The 18,158-nt window shown below is 43.1% G+C and overlaps 1 protein-coding gene across 3 annotated transcripts in view; it reads right to left on the bottom strand.

Annotated features, from left to right (window-relative positions):
* dbn1 (drebrin 1) overlaps positions 1 to 14,911 on the bottom strand; it is a 72,786-nt gene extending 57,875 nt beyond the window's left edge. Inside the window, exons 1-2 of one of the 3 annotated variants that reach the window (XM_020615163.1) lie at positions 14,718 to 14,911; positions 13,293 to 13,406 (exon numbers count right to left, since the gene is read on the bottom strand). In XM_020615163.1, coding sequence (XP_020470819.1) covers positions 13,293 to 13,375 — 83 coding nt within the window. In that variant the 5' untranslated portion in view covers positions 13,376 to 13,406; positions 14,718 to 14,911. Of the gene's footprint in view, positions 1 to 13,292; positions 13,407 to 14,340; positions 14,364 to 14,717 lie in introns of those variants that run through there. The other 2 variants (XM_020615164.1, XM_020615162.1) reach the window with 2 other exon arrangements.
* Between the last annotated feature and the right edge of the window lie 3,247 nt (positions 14,912 to 18,158).

The raw sequence follows: 18,158 nt of genomic DNA, 5'->3' as shown, positions 1-18,158 counted from the left end.
AAAAAAAAAAAAAAAAAAAATGACAATAAACAGGACCACCTGGTCTGTCGTTATCACTGCCACTGAAGAGAGATCAGATGAGAAGAGACGGCTCCAGAAAGTAAACAGCCCTGTAGCAATTGCTAACACAGAGACCAGGCTGCACACACACTCTGCTTTTCCAGGAGCTGATCCGGCTGTGATAGGTGCACAGTGTGCGTGTGCGCGTTTGTATTAAGTAAAGCTGGGCACAGGGGCTTTCAGATGAAAGCAGTGCTGGTAAACTGTGCCCACATAGGGCCATTTCTCTCCTCTGATTCAGCTCTCAGCAGCACTTTGTGGTCAGAGGGATAACGTCATCGTCAGGGGGAGAGAGAGTCTTTGTACTTGTAAAGCAGCTCATCACTCCTCATCCAGCAAAAGACCCAATTCTGAAAGGAGAAGTAGTTTTTCCACCCTGTGGCATAGTTGTGGCCATCATTCCTTTTGGCTACAGTAATCATCTACACCAGTGGTCCCCAACCCCCGGGCCGCGGACCGGTACCGGTCCGCGGCCCGGGGGTTGGGGACCACTGATCTACACTATAGAGGCACAGGGATGGTAGCAGTCAGGATGCAGTAAAGCACTGAGGCCTAACATTGTGGGTCCTCTCCTCAGACAAAACTGGCACCATTCAGCTGAATTAGCTCCCAGCAGCTCCTCCATGGACGGACACACAACTACCACCGTGTGACTGTGGTACCTGACAAAACTGTGAGCCATGAGGATTCTCAGGCAGGTTCTGAAGTTAAAAGGAGCATCTTGTTTCTGTGATTCTTAACCAGATGATTAGATGAGAGAAGTCACACAAGTATTTTTAGGTTCAGTGTGTTAACCGAGTTGTGATTGTGAGGAGGATTTTTGATGCAAACTGCAGCTCCCTCCTCACAGCTCTCCCACCTCTCTCCCTCTGTGCCCCCGTTCAACTCTCGCTGCCTCTTAGATTGAAAACTTCTGCATCAAATGAATGTCTCATTAAATCTTTTGTCTTTTCTCTTGTTCTTTATAAAATCTGATTCACTACCAAAAAATCCAAGCACATCCTACTGTTGCTATGTTAATGCCAAAACGTCCAACCACATCCCAAACTTAAGTGACAATTATAATGAACAGTTCCAGGACGTGTAAGGGGAGACGGGAAAAAAGATCCCATAAGGAGCCAGTCTGCGTCTCAGATTAATGAATTAGGGTAATCCAAAATCTGGAAACTGGATCCAAAATGGAGGAGTCCTACTTCATTATTCCTAGCTGTGGTATTCAGGTGACCGGGCCAGCTTTGAACACAAAAAATATGAAAATAAAACCTAAAAAAAAATATGGGTTAGGCAAGTTGACAGAAGGTGGGATTTGTCCCACAAAGTCCTGGAATTCACCCTCCATCACAGCTGATGATGTAGCAACATCTAAAGGGGGTGTTTGGATATATAGTGTCCAGTGGCCTACATACGAAACCATTATTCAGCCTTTCCTTTACATGGAGACAACAGCTGCACATCCACAGACAGGAACATCAGTAATATTAATTCATGAGCTGACAAATCCTCGGTTTGGACAAGCATCATCTACATGCACAGAACCTCCAGACCCAACAGTATCGTGAACATTGAAGAGGCTGTAGTTTCCATTCGGTCTACATGCTGGTCCTCACAGGACAATAAAAACCATCTGGAGATGAAACCAAACACATGTGGAAGAAATAAAGGCTGCAGGGCCAAGGCTTGGCTCCACAGCTGGGACCGTTCCTCCGCTTCCACACACTGATTTAAGAGTTTTCATGATCCTCTGTGACCACTTAGCAGCCAGCAGCTGGGACAGTGCCACACTGAAGGTCAGGCTAGGTCAGACATCACTACACACACCAAGTTTCCACAGCTGTACAGTTTGGCATCCGACATACACATAAAATGTGAATTACCGTACCCTAAAATTTGCCAATGTATCTGTGTGGAAGCTAAAATCTGGCTAATACCAGTCTGATACAAAAAGTCATAACCTCGTATTCAAAACAAAAGGTGAGAATTTCTAGCAGGTCCAACATGGAGTCACTTTAGGTTACAGAATAAAAATTGGTTCCAGCTGTGACATTGTAAAATATCTTGAAGCTCACAGATGTTTAAACAACTCTAAACCTATCGCACAGCATTGTGTTAACAGTGACTACATTTCAGTGTGAAGCATGAATCAAGCAAAGAAAAAGCAGTAAAAGCAGAACTGCAGACTGATGGGGGAGGGGGGATTTAGTGGGAGTAGATGAGGATTTGGGAAGGGATAGAAACTGAAACTAGCAGCTAAAATGGTTAGTGGGGGGGGAAGATACTGCAGTACTGTTGAGCAAAGGCTAAATGAGTGTGTGAAGGGGGAGGACTAAGTGCTGCAAAAATTACCAAGGATGCTGTGCACACACACAGAGAAATGTCTGCAGTTTGCTCACACAGTGTAGTACCATCAGGATAATTTGCATTTCAAGTTACACTTCAAGACTGGTATCAACATGGAGACATTTTGTAGTGTGGATGATATTAAACCCTCCTCAGTGGCATTTTAACTACAAACTAATCCTTTAAGGTAACCAGGACTGACACTATAAAACATAATTTAGTATAGATGCATTAACTCAGATTCTCCGCGGTGTCTCTTAACTCCCGTGACAGTGGGACAGGATGTGATGGTGGCTTGTTCTCAAGACGAAGGTGTACACAGGTCAACACATTAAACAGTGACAATGCCGTCATAGTACCCTCTCATATGCTCTCACACAAAACAATCAGGCACACACAGACCAGAGTGGTGCTTCTGTCTCTCCCTCCTTCTGTCTCTTGGTCTCTCTCTCCCCCTCACAGTCCCAGGCAGTGTTGGTGTGACTCAGAGGTCCACAGAGGACAAACAAACATTGGCCTCCGTCCCTCTATCCATTGTTTACACAGAGACAGGGAGGAATGAACTGTGTTTCAGCTGCTTCAGAGCCTGCAAGTTCAGAATTAGAATAAAATTCCAAAGTGAGGGGGTGCGAGATGATTCCAGAGGTCATAGGGACAATAGAAGCTGAGAAGAGAAAAACGGGGAATGGAGGAGAACAGGCAAGGTGGAGTGATGACAGTGGAGGAGGATGGAAGAAGTACACATGATAAATAACCTTTTCTTTTATTTCAAAGACACATTTACCTTTATCAGCAGGTCATATGCCGACCTTTAGAACCAGTGGACTTTTTGTCAGTCTACTTCTGCAAACAGCAGATAATGCAGAGGTGAATATCCACAAATACAGAATTCAAGTCCACTTTGTGCAGAGGGTAACTGGTTTTAAAAGCCACTGTATTCAGAGCAGAGGTCAGATGAGGGGTGCAGCTACAGGGAATGGAGACGGCACTATACTGACTTCCAGTCGGAGCTCAGTCTGGCAGCAGCAGCTTCAGGTCTGTGAAACAACAGACAAGGTGGTAATAAGTCCCACAGAGTGTTTAAAAATAGGAGGCTGCAGCTTCTAAAGCTTCGGTTCCTGGACTGTCGCCATTGGTAGGCCCCCTTACTCATGATAGTTGTATGTGTCCACCAACCAGCCAAACTCACAGGAATAGGGGACACAAGGATACAGTGACCTTTGACCACTAAACGCTAATCATTTCATCCTTTAGTTCAATTGTATGTTTGTGCCAAAAGGTAGAAAAATGTCCAACGTCATAATCTTGTGTCTGTCCATTAATGTGACAGTGTGCAGCTCAGATTTGTGCTGTGCTGAATGTAATACGTAAATGTTACTAGGGCCGACCTAGTAAGACTGCTGTCGTAAGTTTTAAGGAAAAACAAACAGGGAGCTCCTTCAGACATGAAGCCAAGTCATTGGGATGGTATTAGGTTAATGGAGAGAAGTGCACGTCTGAAAGGGGGCCCCATCTTGATTTCATTATTGCCTTTATCAAGTTACGGCGCACAGTTAGCCCCAGCTATGAGGGCATAACCATCAGAGTAGAGCTCCGCCCACATCTGGAGGGACAAACACAGGTCAAAAATAAAAGTGTAGATGGAAAAACCGAAAAAGATCAACAGCTGAGGAGTCAAGCACACATTCACACAGTCATGCTTCAATCTTTTCCAGTCTGTTATTCACTGACAACCTTGAATCTGTCAAATACTGAGGCTTGTATTACTCCGACTTTTTCAATATACCTCACTTGAGGCCGACACACACACACAGACTGGAGTGTCATTTATCCTAAGAAAAACCTGTAATCATTGCTTTGCTTCATCTTGCAAAGTCATCCCACAGTTCTCTCTTTTTTCTTCACTGTGGATGAATCAGCCTAAGACGCATAATTTTTCAAGAAGCCTTACAGAACACGATTAATGCTGGACTGGAAAACATGGAAAGATTAGTCAGATTATTCCAAACTACCATCTGAACAGCTTCAGAATCCAACCTGACGATGTCTGGGAATGGTTGGACAGGTTTAGAACTGCACTGTGTAGATACTTGCTGCAGTTCAAAGCTTTGAAAACGCATCAACACATCTCTGCAGAATGTAATGAAGAATCACCAACATTTCTAGCTACTTTCTTACTGTAAACAAGGATGAGCTGAGTTTGATTGGGATGTGTGAAAGCAAAGCTAAAAATAAAAGATGCCTGACTTCGCTCTCTCTCTCTCTGGCCAATTTAATCCCCCCCATGGAACTACAAGGGTAGAGTGCAAATGATTCACACCGAGGACGAAAAACTTAGAAAAGCTTTGAGGTTACAAGTGCAGGCTCCCTCTTGTACCACAGCGCTCTCTTGTTGAACTGAAATCCTTCGACTGCAGCAGCAAACTGACAGCCTGACACTCGGCCAGACAGCGTTTCATTTCACTGCACTGACTCAAGGTTTTTATAGAGTCGGCTTCATTTAACAAACTGCCAGCTTTTGGCTCAACAGCCTGTTATAAATTTTCCCGGTTGAGTGACACACACCTCGACTGACTCCTGTGTTGAAACGCTTTTCCCACCGAAGACGAACCCAGCACTTTAACTTAATCCTCCTGTTATGTTGCGGGTCAAATTGACCCACGAACATAACTGCTTTAAATGAGACAAATATTTGATATGAAGAAATGAACATAACAGGAGGGAACCCTCCTGTTATGTTCATTTCTCAGGTGATGCCTGCTCAGTAGTTATGTTCGTGGGTCAATTTGACCTGCAACATAACAGGAGGGTTAATCAAGAATCTGTTGGCTTTGACCTCTGATCTACATTTTCCTTTTGCCTTTCTTCTACAGATGCAATGTTTGTTTAATACTGTAGTCATGGGAGCGCTCTGAGCTTTAACCGGCCTCTGCGAGGACTGAACTGGACTGCGTGTTTGTGTCAGCTGAACCAGGTGATGTCTGGGGCCCAAGGCACCGTAGATAATGTATATAAAACCAGATGACGTGTCACCACTTCCTGTCACTGTGCAAAAGTGTAGCTTAAACATCATGACTATGAGGGCGGCCATTTTGCTTTTGTGATAAATTGTGCAACCAAATACCTGCAAAATTAATTGGACAAACAATCCAAACGGTTGTTGAGATATGTTGACCACATATCTCCTACATGATGCATTTGCTACTGCAAAGTAGTTGAAGATGTGCATCACTTTCAGGAAATGGGCTTGAAGAGAGGACAGAAGGTGGACTGTAAAGCCATACATACTATGTGCTGCACAAAAAGAAAACCATAATGAAAGTAAGCCAATGAGAGCAGAGGAAAATTCAAAAATATGTACAGATGCTGTGGAGAGCAGATTAGCAGGAAGGATCTGGGGGGGAAGACAAACACTGATACTGACCTTCAGTTTCACCAGGACTGAGCACAATACAATTCAATAAACCTTATCTACTGTATGTCTTGCTGGAGACACAGCCCTGAAAACATCCCAATGCATTCATCCCTAACATCATACCCTGAACACATAGCCTCCCTGGTTAACTCCAGATATAAAACCCAGAATGGTTTGGAAAATGAAAAGTGAGCAAGCTCTGGGTGAAAATTAACTTGCAGTCACCGGCTGTATAACCTCCCTGCTGCACCCATATAGGGCTCCGCGTTGGGCAGTAAAAACAGAAAACCTCCGTTATTTGTTGCCACCGAGTCGCTCTGATACGGTGCATTTAATTCATGAGTGTGACTGCAAACTCCCTCAGTACTTAATGAACCTGTAGGCCCGGGCCAGACACAACACTCTGACAATGTGTTCTGCAACATTATCCACAGGACCGTTTATTCTGGGTCTTCACATGGTAAGAGCAGGTTTAATGAATAACTAATGATCATTAATAATTCATTTTAGCCTAAATTCACATCCACGAATAAAGCATGTGTGGACCTTTTTTTGAGAAAGGTTTGATAGTTTTGTTTATGTCCAGTTTTTGTCCTTTTGTCCTCCACACCAGGAGGAGTCAGTAATCCACCTGTATCTTCAGTTTTGCCTATTACTGAACACTAAATGTTTTCACTTCCTTGTTCTTCCTTTATTCATGTCTCATGGTCTTCATCGGCACATGCAGGAAAAGTACAGAAAGCAGAAGCTAAGTTGTGATTTTTTTGTTTCTGTTGTCAAAGTGCCCTTGACTGTAGACAGTTCTGGACTCATTTCACTTTTGCTTGAGATCTATTTTCTCCTGAACCTAAAAAAAAAAAAAGATGTGAAACTGGTCCACAGTGCATCTGCATCCCATTACACTCACAAGCCATTAATTTTAGTTTACAGCCAAGCATGGTCACTGGCATCAGTGCAGAACGCTACCAATACTAATAAAGTACTTTGTGTGTGTTATAGTATAGTAACATTTCCCTTCATATGTCAAGTGTCTGCTGAGGAAACTCTCTGGATAAAGCTTGATCCCCATAAAGCCTCAGCCACGGCTGGTGTTGATTTGCTGGTTTGATTGTCTGGACTGCAGCAGAGCACCGTTCTTCTCATTCCTCATCATGACACTGACCTTGACCTGCCGTCCAAACTGCAACCTCACGTTTCTCTGGGACATTTATTGAAGGTTATGACCCTGTTCTGGAGCTATGGGAGTCCAACAGGAGGGGAGGAGGTGAAGGAGAAAAAAAAAGTTGGAAAACCTATTCTGAGAGAAAGACTGAAGAAGGGCATAGGAAGAAGAGAGTAGATGGAGGAAAGAGAATCAAGTCCAGAGCACAAAGTGGTGCAGAAAGGTTTTCCCATGTTGCAATGTGACATAAAGACAATTCACAGGGTTAATGATGAAATGCTGTAAATCTGGCAAGCTAATAGTTAGACTGCAATATGCAAAACATCAACCCAACCTGTTTATCCATCCTAAAACTGAATTTAGGATACACATTGCATTAAAAAAAACAAAAACAAAAACACACTAACTAAATCTGTCTGACCAGACAAACTGGAAGAACAGGAGCCTGAAATGCAGTAAAGGACAAAGAACAATATGGGATGAACTGCCCAGGGAGAGGATGTCAAATGGTGTTCCACAAAGCAGGCATGGTGAAAGTAAAAGTCAGTTATGCATGTTGTACTATTGACCCTGTTCTATATTAGTTTGAGGGAATGCAGGCAGTGCAGAGAGCTGTCAGAACGCCATTAAAAAAAAAAAGAAAACTGCTAGCTGCAGTCAAGGCAGCTTTTCTGTGGCTTTAAACTAGAATATCTGGAGTAGAAATAACACTGATGCTGATGAACAAGGAGAGAGATAAAGGGCAAAACATGAGCAGCTGCTGCTCTGTTAACATGTAGAAGAAAATCAAAGCCAGCTAAAAGTGCATGGGGGGGGAACAAAAAAACTGAATGACTTCACTTTCAATACAATGCCAAACTTGTTTTCTGATTTACAGTCACTCTGGTTAATGTTTAAGTTTGTTCTACTGAAATTACTTTGTTACAATTCAGCACTGTCTGGTCAGCTACACACAAAAGAAAGGAAAAAACATTCATTATATTAATTTCCACCGTGGGCCTCCAGGACAGCTTCAGTGCTCCTTGTTAGAGATTCCCCAAGTCTCTCGAGGTGTTTTGATTATGTCAAAGAGGTGAGCTTGTTTAAATTATTGCTTCAGGATCTCCCACAGGTGTTCAGCTGAGATGTAGCGAAGGCCGTAACTTATGATTTACATCATATTCATGCTCATTAAACCATTCAGTGAGCCCTCATGAACAGTATGAAAGCATCTGCATTCATTTATTCAAGTTTTTCCTCTTGTCACCCATGGCTGTGAGGTAAAAAACAAAACAAAAAACAAACAAATAAAAAAACAAAAACAAAACAGACTCCACCATGATCCAGTGCAGAACCAGCATCTTTGGTTTTTTTTTGGTCCCCAGTAACCAGCTCTTCAGTGCTTCACTGGGTGACTAGTCAGGAATCCAGACATCACTGAGAACCGAAAGCTTTCCCAGAATAACTAAAACTAAATTAAAAGATGACTGGTTAGGTAGAAAATGTGAGCATAGAAAAACAGGTATGTTAGGGGTTCAAAAGGAACACATGGCCCAGATCTGAAGGTTACTTCGAGGGCTTCACTTAATGAAACATGACTCAAGAGTTTGCAACCTCCTCCTCCTCCTTCCCTTACCACATTCTTGTACTTCATCAGCCTGGCAGAGGTGACCCGTCAAGTAATGGCTTCCTCACACAGCCGCAGGGGGGCCGACAGCCTCCAGCCAGTCCGCAGCCACAGAGCGCTCTGCATTCCTGAGCGTCTGTGGGCTGTTTGATATCGGATAACCCTGAATCGCTCACTGCCTTTTTCCCTGCATCACCTTCACCGCAATGTGACATCTGGGCCTCAAGAGCCAACATTCTTTTCTTTTTGCTCCAGGCACCAGATGAAGTCAGGATGACAGCCTGTGAGTCAGTACCAGCTTAAAGTCAGTAGCAGCTAAGATTTTCATTGGTTTAATTTTAACATCAAAAATATTCTTATACCCACTTCTTATCAGTTTGCAATGCTTGTTTTTCAAGCTGGTTGGCACGCCTGCATGTTTTAAGAATGATGTCAGTGTTTAGCTTGGACTGTGCAGTAGGACGCTCAGTCCTCCTCCTGCACAGCAACACTCCTCGATCACTGGTCATTAATAGATCGGTCTTGAAATTAACCGTTGTTTTTCACCACATTACCCGAAGTCAGCAAATTAATGAGCAAAGCTTCACAGACAGATCTGTTTGTTTTACACTGGGTACCTACAAACATGTTCACAAGTGTAAATTTTGTCCCATAACTTCTTGCGACTGTGTGTACATATACTGATAAACCTGACCCTCTTTTCCTATTTTAATGCATGCACTGTTTATTCCAATATTTATTGCTCTACTTTTTATTCTCCCTGTTACTTTCTATTCCTGTTGCTTTACAGCGCATTGAGAGCCTCTGCACCACAGTCCAATTCCTGTGTGTTCAGACATACTTGGCCATTAACAACGATTCTGACTCTGTAGCCACGCTCAGTGTTGTAGTAGAGTTCCCGGTGTACGAATCCGAGTCGAGTCCAAGTCACCGGAGAACTAGCCTGATAACTTTGTTTTATACAGGGCTCCAATCAATTAATCGTTTGGTCTTTAAAATAGTACACCTAAGCTGACTTATTCAAATGGCTTGTTCTGTCAATGCAACAGTCATAAACCAAAAACTTTACTTAAAATAAAAAACTAAGTTGCTGTTGAATTGCCGGCATGTTTGCTTTAAAAAAAAAAAAAAAGTTAACCAATTGACTATTATTAATGAATTTAAATTGTTTCTGCTAAATTTTTTGTATCAAGTAATCAGTCAGTCACTTCATTCATGGGTAGACCAATAGCACGGTCGGCCGATTAACTGAGCCAGTATTTGGCAATTTTAGATAAACTGTATCAGCCCAGGTCTGCACGCATGAGGCCGATTAACAAACATATCTGCAAGTTTCTGTTTAGAGATCTTCTCTTGGAGATGGATACAGACAGATTAGGGCAGAGGGGGTGGAGGGTCTCTGGGATGGTGTCCCGCATTGTTTTAGGTCGGCGTTTCTGCTTCTGTTCAAATTTCATCACATGTGAAAAACAGGGGCAGGCCTGAGGCCCTCTGCACCGGATCACCGGACAGAATAAACAAATATCTGAACGCTGTTGAAAAGCAACATTAACCTGTAGGTTGAATGTTGACAGCTGTCATCACACTACCAAAACAAAACGGCTGGTAGAAACAGGGAAACGGCGCTAGACGTCATTTACACCTTTATGGTTTTAGAAAGCCCAGGTGTGTGAGAGGACAAAGCTTCATTTTATATTCAAATCAAAAAGTGGTTAATAGTGACGTGTGCATCCACACAAACATGCTCAACAACAGTGAAGGTATAATGGTATTGTATGTTGCAAGTGTGTTAGATGGTTATAAATAACACAGAAAAATCCCTTAACAGTGAAATGTTTCCTTTAGCCTAAGTTTGAATTAGGGCTAGTTAACCCTAAACCCCTAACACCTAATCCTCAGCTGCTGAGTAAAAAAAAAAAAAAAAATTAAAAATGCTGGAAATAACAGTCAGGAAGTACTGTTTAAATTATTCATTTCTGACCAAAACTTATTTAGCTTTTTACTTTTCAGCCTAGAAGTTCTAGTTCAGGGATTTTTCAACCCGCAGTCTGTGGCCCCTGGTGATCTGCAAAGGCATTGTAGGTGGATCCTGATCAGTAGATGTATCTTTCCATGTATTACTACTATTCTATCAGATAGAATTTATAAAAGCCAAGGTGATGAGGATTAAAATAGTCTATCCACCAGAACAGTGGTCCTTAAGCAGAGCAGTGGCCCCTGTTGTAGCTGAAAGCCCCTGGTCTAGTGAGACTCAAACTGACAGAGCCAATGCCTTAAGCCCTGGGGTGGCCAATTCCAGTCCTCGAGGGCCACTGTCCCGCTTGTTTTCCCCAACTACCCCTGCCTGATCTGCTACAGATTACCTGGCTCAGGTGTGTTCAGTCAGTCAGAAGCTGGAAGATACCAATTCACTTTATCTTTCCTCGCTCCACTTTCATCCAAGATGGCATCTGAAGCTAGCATTAGGTGGCTATTAAACGTGTCAGTCCAGCAGGACGCTCTGGTTACTCCTGACATTACACAAATTTCTAGTTCCTCCCAAATTAAAATCATATTCATTCAACACAAAGGTAAAATCCTGACCATGCTAGATGGCTAATGCTACCAAAACAAACAGGTTAGCTTTAGATGCTAACACAGCCAGAAGTTAGAACGCCACATCTGGAGCCAGTCTGAGTCCTCTGGCTGCTTTCAACCCTCTCAATGTCAAACAGCCAAACCCATGTTAACCCTGGTTGTTGCTCTTTCTTTGTCCCACTGTGCAAAACACGCCACCTCTTCACTCTGGCATCCACTGGTCTGCATAGTTAACAAATGCAGCAAAAAGGCTCTAACTAGACATGTAGCTTACTTATGCCACTGACTGACTCTCAGCTAGAATTATTAAATATCTGCACAGGAACACTGTCAGCACTAAAAACCTCCTCTGGGCATCAAAACCGAATCCCAAGCAGAGACAAAATGTGGAACCAAAACCTCAAATCACAACAGCTCCAAACAGAAAGCAGAACCGCTGCTTGAGCATTCAAGGCAATCTGACCTTGCTCAGACTAATGACAGGCAACAGATGACACTGGTTCACATTTCATAGTTAAGACTAGCAAGTGTTTGGCTGCAAACAACTCAAAACAGGATGTGTAATCTGAGCTAAAACAGAGCCTGACCTCTGGTGATTTGGAAATCGGAGGTCACCCAGTCAGTGATTGTAATGGCACCACTTAAACCAAATGACAGCGGTTTTAAGGTAAAAAAAAAATAAAAGAATTTACCAAATGTTCTGACTTTGGCATAGATGTTTTTTTCCCCTTTAGTGACCATGAATCAAGGACATCAGGTTACAGTTTAACTTTACAGTCCTGCTCCAAGTCAAATCTGACCTCTTCTAAAGGCTTTTGCATGTTTACCTGCAACAGAATGAATCCACACAACTTTTTCACTTCCTATCACACACACACACACAGAGAGAAAAGGAGAAGAGGGATGCAGACAGAAAACCAAGATAAGCGTGTCTGCCATCACTTTAACTCCCTTATAACATCCCTATGCTTCCTACTCTTCCTGGTTGGCTGCAGCATCAGGAAGTCAACCCTGAGCACCTGTGATAAACCAGAAATTAGTTAATTATCAAACATGATATGAAATTATTTTTGTGATTTGCCTGAGTGAACATATGCTGTGTTTTGGCAGCAGTGTGTGTGTACACTGAAGAACTCCGCATTTATTAGAAACAAATTAAAAAGGCCAAGAGAAAAGAAATACACGATGAGCTGGGTTTTCATACTCAGAAGCAGTTATCTTTTGCCACTTTATTATCCAGCTTTGGCTGGAAACAATTTAAATGTTCATGTGTGCAGAGCAAATCCAGGTTGTTTACTAACTTATCATACTTGGCCTATTTAACTCTTGTATCACGAGGAATCATTTCACAATCACGTTTTGTATTTCTGCAACCGTATTACAACCTCTTGCACAATTTGAGAAAACGTCACAAAGGCTGATGATGGAAACCCCCTCCCGTGTTCCCCCTCCCACAGCCCGGCCTCGCCCCTCTCCTCCCCGCCCTCGTTTGGGGATGCAGGGGCTCATCAGTATCTCTGGACCAGGCCCGTTTACCTCCTCACACACACACACACACTGCTGCATCGCATTGTGAAAGGCTGAAACTGCTTCCAGCTGGCGCACAGAGTAAACCTGGTCCCGACCAACAGAGGAAACAAAGCTTTTCCGCTTGCACAATTATTTGTCCAGTGCGCACACTGGCCCCGACTCTGCAGTTCAGTTCAGACTCCAAGACCCACAAACCCGCTGCCTTCTTCGTCCAAACCCAGCAACAAAACTCTCACTTTCAGCTGTAACGCTTCCTCCAGCTCGTAGCATCTTAATGCGCCTAATTACCAGAAGCTGCTCCGACAATTCCGGCTGGAGATAAACTGCCTTGACAGCGCGTCTGCGGGGCATTAGTGAATCTGCTGAGAGTTTAAAGCACGGCCTGTTTTTCTATTGTCGAACACTAGTCGGGGCACAATGAATAAGTACAAGAAGAAGATGATGATGATGCACGGTGCGCCCCAGTGCTGCCCTGCCTCGTCAGCGCGCACCAACACGGACAACAAAACCCCGAGAGAAGCCCAGAGCGGAGCGCCGCAGCGGGGTCAGGAAGGGATGGAGAGGGGGATTCGGAGGGATGGTCGGCCGGTGGCCGCAGGACTCACCAGTCGGTGTCCGAGGTCTCGTCAATGACGTCCTGGTAGGCAGTCAGCAGGGCCAGTCTGTTCTTAGCGAGGTTCACAGCCATGTTTCCGTCCCTGCAAGCATCCAGACCGCTGCTGATGGAAAGAGACACGGAATGAGCCCAGAGAGAAGAGCAGGAGGCTGGGACTGGTGGAGACAAAGAGACCATCACTGTCCGAGGGGTCCTAGCGCCGGAGTCTTACAGAGCCGGCAGGCTGATGGGTCCTAGTGCGAGGACTGGACTTGGAGCGCGCACACACCCACACCAGCTGCTGCTGACAAACGGGGCGTTCTAGGGTGAAGCGTTTCTAACAGACATACTGACTAGCAAAGACATTTAAGTTATTGTTTTATATTAATCTAATTGGGATAAATCACCTCATAGAACCAGAACCTTCGCAGTTATTCATAAGAAATACATAAAAATGCATTTAACCTCCTTGACTAGACAACCTGGATTTGGCTTTTGTGTCCAGGATGATTATATTTGGGTTTTACATGCTACATTTTTATGGTGCATCTCTAAACATGTGGACCCCAGGACATTCATTGTCATGGAAGCTAATGGGATCCAGAAACAAAAACAAAAAAATATCTATAGGTGGAATAGTTTGAGTTTGTAACTTCTCAGGAAGATGTATGGAAACCTGGCATACAGAAAAAGAGTGTGTTCACTAGGGCTGCAACTAAAACAAGTAAAAGATGCCAAGTTTCATTGGGCTGCTTAGTTTGCTGTACCATGTGCTCACATGACTGGTTGGATTGGGTTGTTTTTTTCTGGTTGGGTTTAAAGGATGCAAAGTTTATCATATAGGACTTTCCAAAACAGATGTAACAAAGTGCTTGACAGGGGAAAAAAGTACATAAAAACAAGACTTAAGTTAGCTTATAAAACTGGGGACAAGTCAAAACAGATTTGTGAGGTCCCCTGTTCAATATACACAAAAATACATGATTTATTTAACCTTTATGTCATGCATGGGTACAAGACCTTCAACAGCCAGCAACCAAAACATCCTAAATACTTGCATGTACATTTCTTCAGCTTAATGTCAGACAGGATCTCAGACACAGGTGGCGGCCATACGCCAGCACTGAACTGATTACAACGAGATGCATCTGGTGCAATTAACAACAGCATCTCAGCTGCACACTCGGCTTCTGAGTGTTTTCTTCCTAGTGACATTAAAACAGTGGTTGATTAGATGTTGTTAAAGTGTTGTGCACTGAAAATGAGGAAAAACAATCCAAGACGCTAAGAGTAATCAAGTCTTTAAAGGTGCATTAGCTAAGATTTTACACATTGTCTGATGAATGCACCAGTCACTTTCAGTCACAGTCCTGTATACAAACAACTCTGCACAGGAAGAGTTAAGTACATTGTCAAACAGTTCAGTTGTACTTACTTTCTTGGGGCTTTGGGGACGTTTGCTTCCCAGCCTCCTCCGGATGTTGCTGTGTATATTCACACAAGTTCTGTGTTAGACTGAATGTGAGTTTCTTATTCTGGTTCTACAAACAAGGGCACAAGGTGTGACACCCTCTGCCTGGCTGCTTCCAGGAGGAGGGGTGTGTCTCCAGCTGGGGGAGTGGAGGGGGAAGGGAATGAGGGGGGGTGCGGGCTGCTGATGGTGCTGCAGTTCCTGCACCTCCTTTTTGAGGTATAAATTTCAGTCTTATATCTCTTGTTATTACTTACTGTAGCTTATTTGAAATATGAAAGATGCTAAAAAGTTTGCCGTAGGATAAGGAGTAACAAAAACCCACAAAAATAAACTCCTGAGTAGCTTCACAGTGATACCATGTACTGCATATGAATGCAGTTCTAAAGGGTTTTGGAATTATAAACTGTGTAAATTTTTTAAATTAGCATTCATTTAAACATAAGGTTTATTATACACATGAAGCATCAACAAACACAAATGGCACAAATGTTGGTGAGAACCTATGCAAACATGCGTGTTCAATGAGATGCAATGAGCTGTATAAACTGGAGAGTGTGATTTGTGCATTTAAGCTAAAAGTTTATAATAATGATCTGAACTAACTAATGTGATAAAGATTATGTCAGTGACCTGATTCCACTGATTTCTCTCAGAACCCTCTGTAGGGTTTTGTTGACTGTCTGTGCCATTGGCTGGAAATGAGATTGTTTTCTTCTTGTTTCCAGGAAAGTTGACTTTTAGGAGGTTTTCCCAGTTTGGCAGCAGATACCTGTTACCGTGGAAATCCTGCCTCGGAGCCGAACCCCACGTGGGCAGCCTCTGTGTGTCCTTCCAGGCCTGGCTGGCACCGAGCCCACATAGATTCCCTGCACTCTGTGTTCACCACTGAGGCCACAGGATAATAGAGGAGGGTGGTGATGCTGGTGGGAACTTTGACTGGCACAAACAGTGGTGTAGCATCAGGTGAGCCTGCTGAAACTCACTGTGATACCTGTGGGTAAATTTGTTCATAATGACAGAAAAATGTGATATTGTGCTGTGAACGAGAAAAGCATACAAACCTATAAAGACAATAGGGTGGACTATGAGTAAGTGTGAAAGTGAGAGTCTTAGCTGTGGCGGCATCAGACACTGTGGCACAGTGGAACAGAGGGTGGGACAATGTGAGACTCATACAGGGACTCCTTTTCATTTAAAGCCAACTGACAGATGATGAGGACAGAAGAGAAGCTGAATAAAGCTGCATCTGAGATGGCAAAGGATAATAAAACCACCCTCAGGTGCCAACAGAACGCCTTGCCCAGGGCACTGAAACACCCAGAAACAACCCTGGACTGTTGGTCAGACAGGAACTCAACATGCTAATGACTCTCTAGCTTTGCCCCTAAAGCACACTCACACAGCCCCGCCTCCTCTTTCTGTTAAGTGGGTTAATTAATTCCTTTCACTCTGCAGCTCCTGTAGATGTTGTTTTGTTTGTTTGTTAGTGTGAATGTATCTTTGCTCTGTGTATGATCTTGTGCATGTGATTATGCAGACAGTTAACAAAACTCTGCAGCATTCCCTGCAGATCATATTAAAAATCAAAAGGACTTCTTCCTTTCTCTTTCTGTGAAGGACTCAGCAGCTGTGCTGCATGAGACAGACTCTAAACTGAGGTCCGGGCCTGCAGTGTGAGCTGACACTAAACTGCCTTTTCTAAATGGAGGCTCTGACAGAGCAAATTAACCTGTCAGGGCTGAGCCCTGGAGATTACACTGACTCTGCTTCCAGCTTCAGGAAGGAATAAATAACACTTAGAAAATCAGTGGGTTTTAATCCACAAAGAGCAGCTGCAAGTCCTTCACATGGAGGTCAGAGTTCCTGCTGCAAATGAAAAAAGATTTATTGTAATTTTAGTTTTTATAAAGCAACTTCCCTACTGACGTGCGTGCACCAAGACATGAGAGGAAGTCACTTGGACTTGGTGTACTCACTTTAATCTGTTCAACATCTGTACTAGTAAAATGTGGGTTTATGTTGGTTTATTTTATCTCACCAATTTTTTTAGGTTTTTATTTTGGTTGTTTGCGTGCGGCTGTGGTGGCCACACTGGCACTTAAACCTGCAAGTATGGACAAGTACAGCAGCAACAAGGAGTATCACTAGCCTTTAAGGTGATGGGTGATTCTGAAATGGCTTATTTTCACACAGTGTTGGAAGAAATACTCACATATTTACTAAAGTAAAAGTATTAATATCACAATGTAAATATACTTTGTTACATGTAAAAGTCCTGAATTCAAAATGTTACTTAAGTACAAAAGTATTACTATCAAAATATATTTGAAATAACAGCAGTCCTTCTGCAGAACAGCCCGTGTCCCAGTAATGTCTCTGATACCACTGGATCATAGTGACTGATAAGTGCATGGTTTGTCTCTGACTCACTATAAACCTCTGTAAAGACTTGTTAGTTCATCTCTCAGCACTTCTCCACTCTGTCTGCAGTTCTCAGCTCCAAGCCCACTGGCTCCTACTGAAGACAAAGATCTTATAAAACACCAAACAAATATACAGTCTCATTTTTTAAAACAAGACTATTCCTAAAGCAGCTGCTCGCTGTGGTTTTTAGGAACCAAACATGACGAAACAATGCAGCTGTTGTGGGGTTTTGATTAGTTTTACCTACAACATATGTTATTTTATTTGGAGTAAAAATTGCAATGTTTGGAAGAAACTGGTGTCTGTTAGATCTCACTCTTTGTTTTCTACATTCACTCTCCTCCTCTGTGGCAGAGGTGGATTGATTGATTTATTGATCAGCTTCTATATTGGGATGCCTCTAAAGAAGGAGGCAGACAGGAGACCAAACGGAGGGAAAGAAAACACCCATCTGTAGCCATTTCTCTGTCTCCCTTTGTCTTAGAGAAGAAACAGAGTCTCTTTATGTCTCTTTTAAGTCCCTCACTCAGCAACAGACACGAATCTACAGCAAGACTCAAGAAATCCAGATTCTGCCTCCCTGCATCCTCAGAGATGAGCTCATGGTAAAGCCTGGTTTAACACCAGAAGCTCACAGTTCAACTCCTCTTCTATCATTTTCTCCACCTCTCATTCACACACTGAGTGGAGATGAAGAGAAAAGAAACATCTCCACCCTCCACTGTATCAATACAAAAGCAGCTTCTGCAGATTTATCGTACTATAAAGTCAAAATATGAAGATCTTATGCTTTGAATGTCTCCATCCAGAAATGTAGGAGTGATGCTGAATGTGGAAACAGATTAGAGAAATAAAAACTGTGGGGGTGAAACTAACTGGGGATTAACTCATAACACAGTGGATGTCAGCAGCAGAGTCGAGCTCCACAATAAACATCTAACATAAACACTGTTGGGCTGTGTAATCAAGTAGCTCTGG

Source organism: Monopterus albus, unplaced genomic scaffold (genome assembly GCF_001952655.1).
Source record: "Monopterus albus unplaced genomic scaffold, M_albus_1.0 scaffold159.1, whole genome shotgun sequence".
Lineage (NCBI taxonomy): Eukaryota > Metazoa > Chordata > Actinopteri > Synbranchiformes > Synbranchidae > Monopterus > Monopterus albus.
The sequence above is the reverse complement of the archived record's forward strand: the minus strand, read 5'-3'. Positions and strand labels throughout refer to the sequence as shown.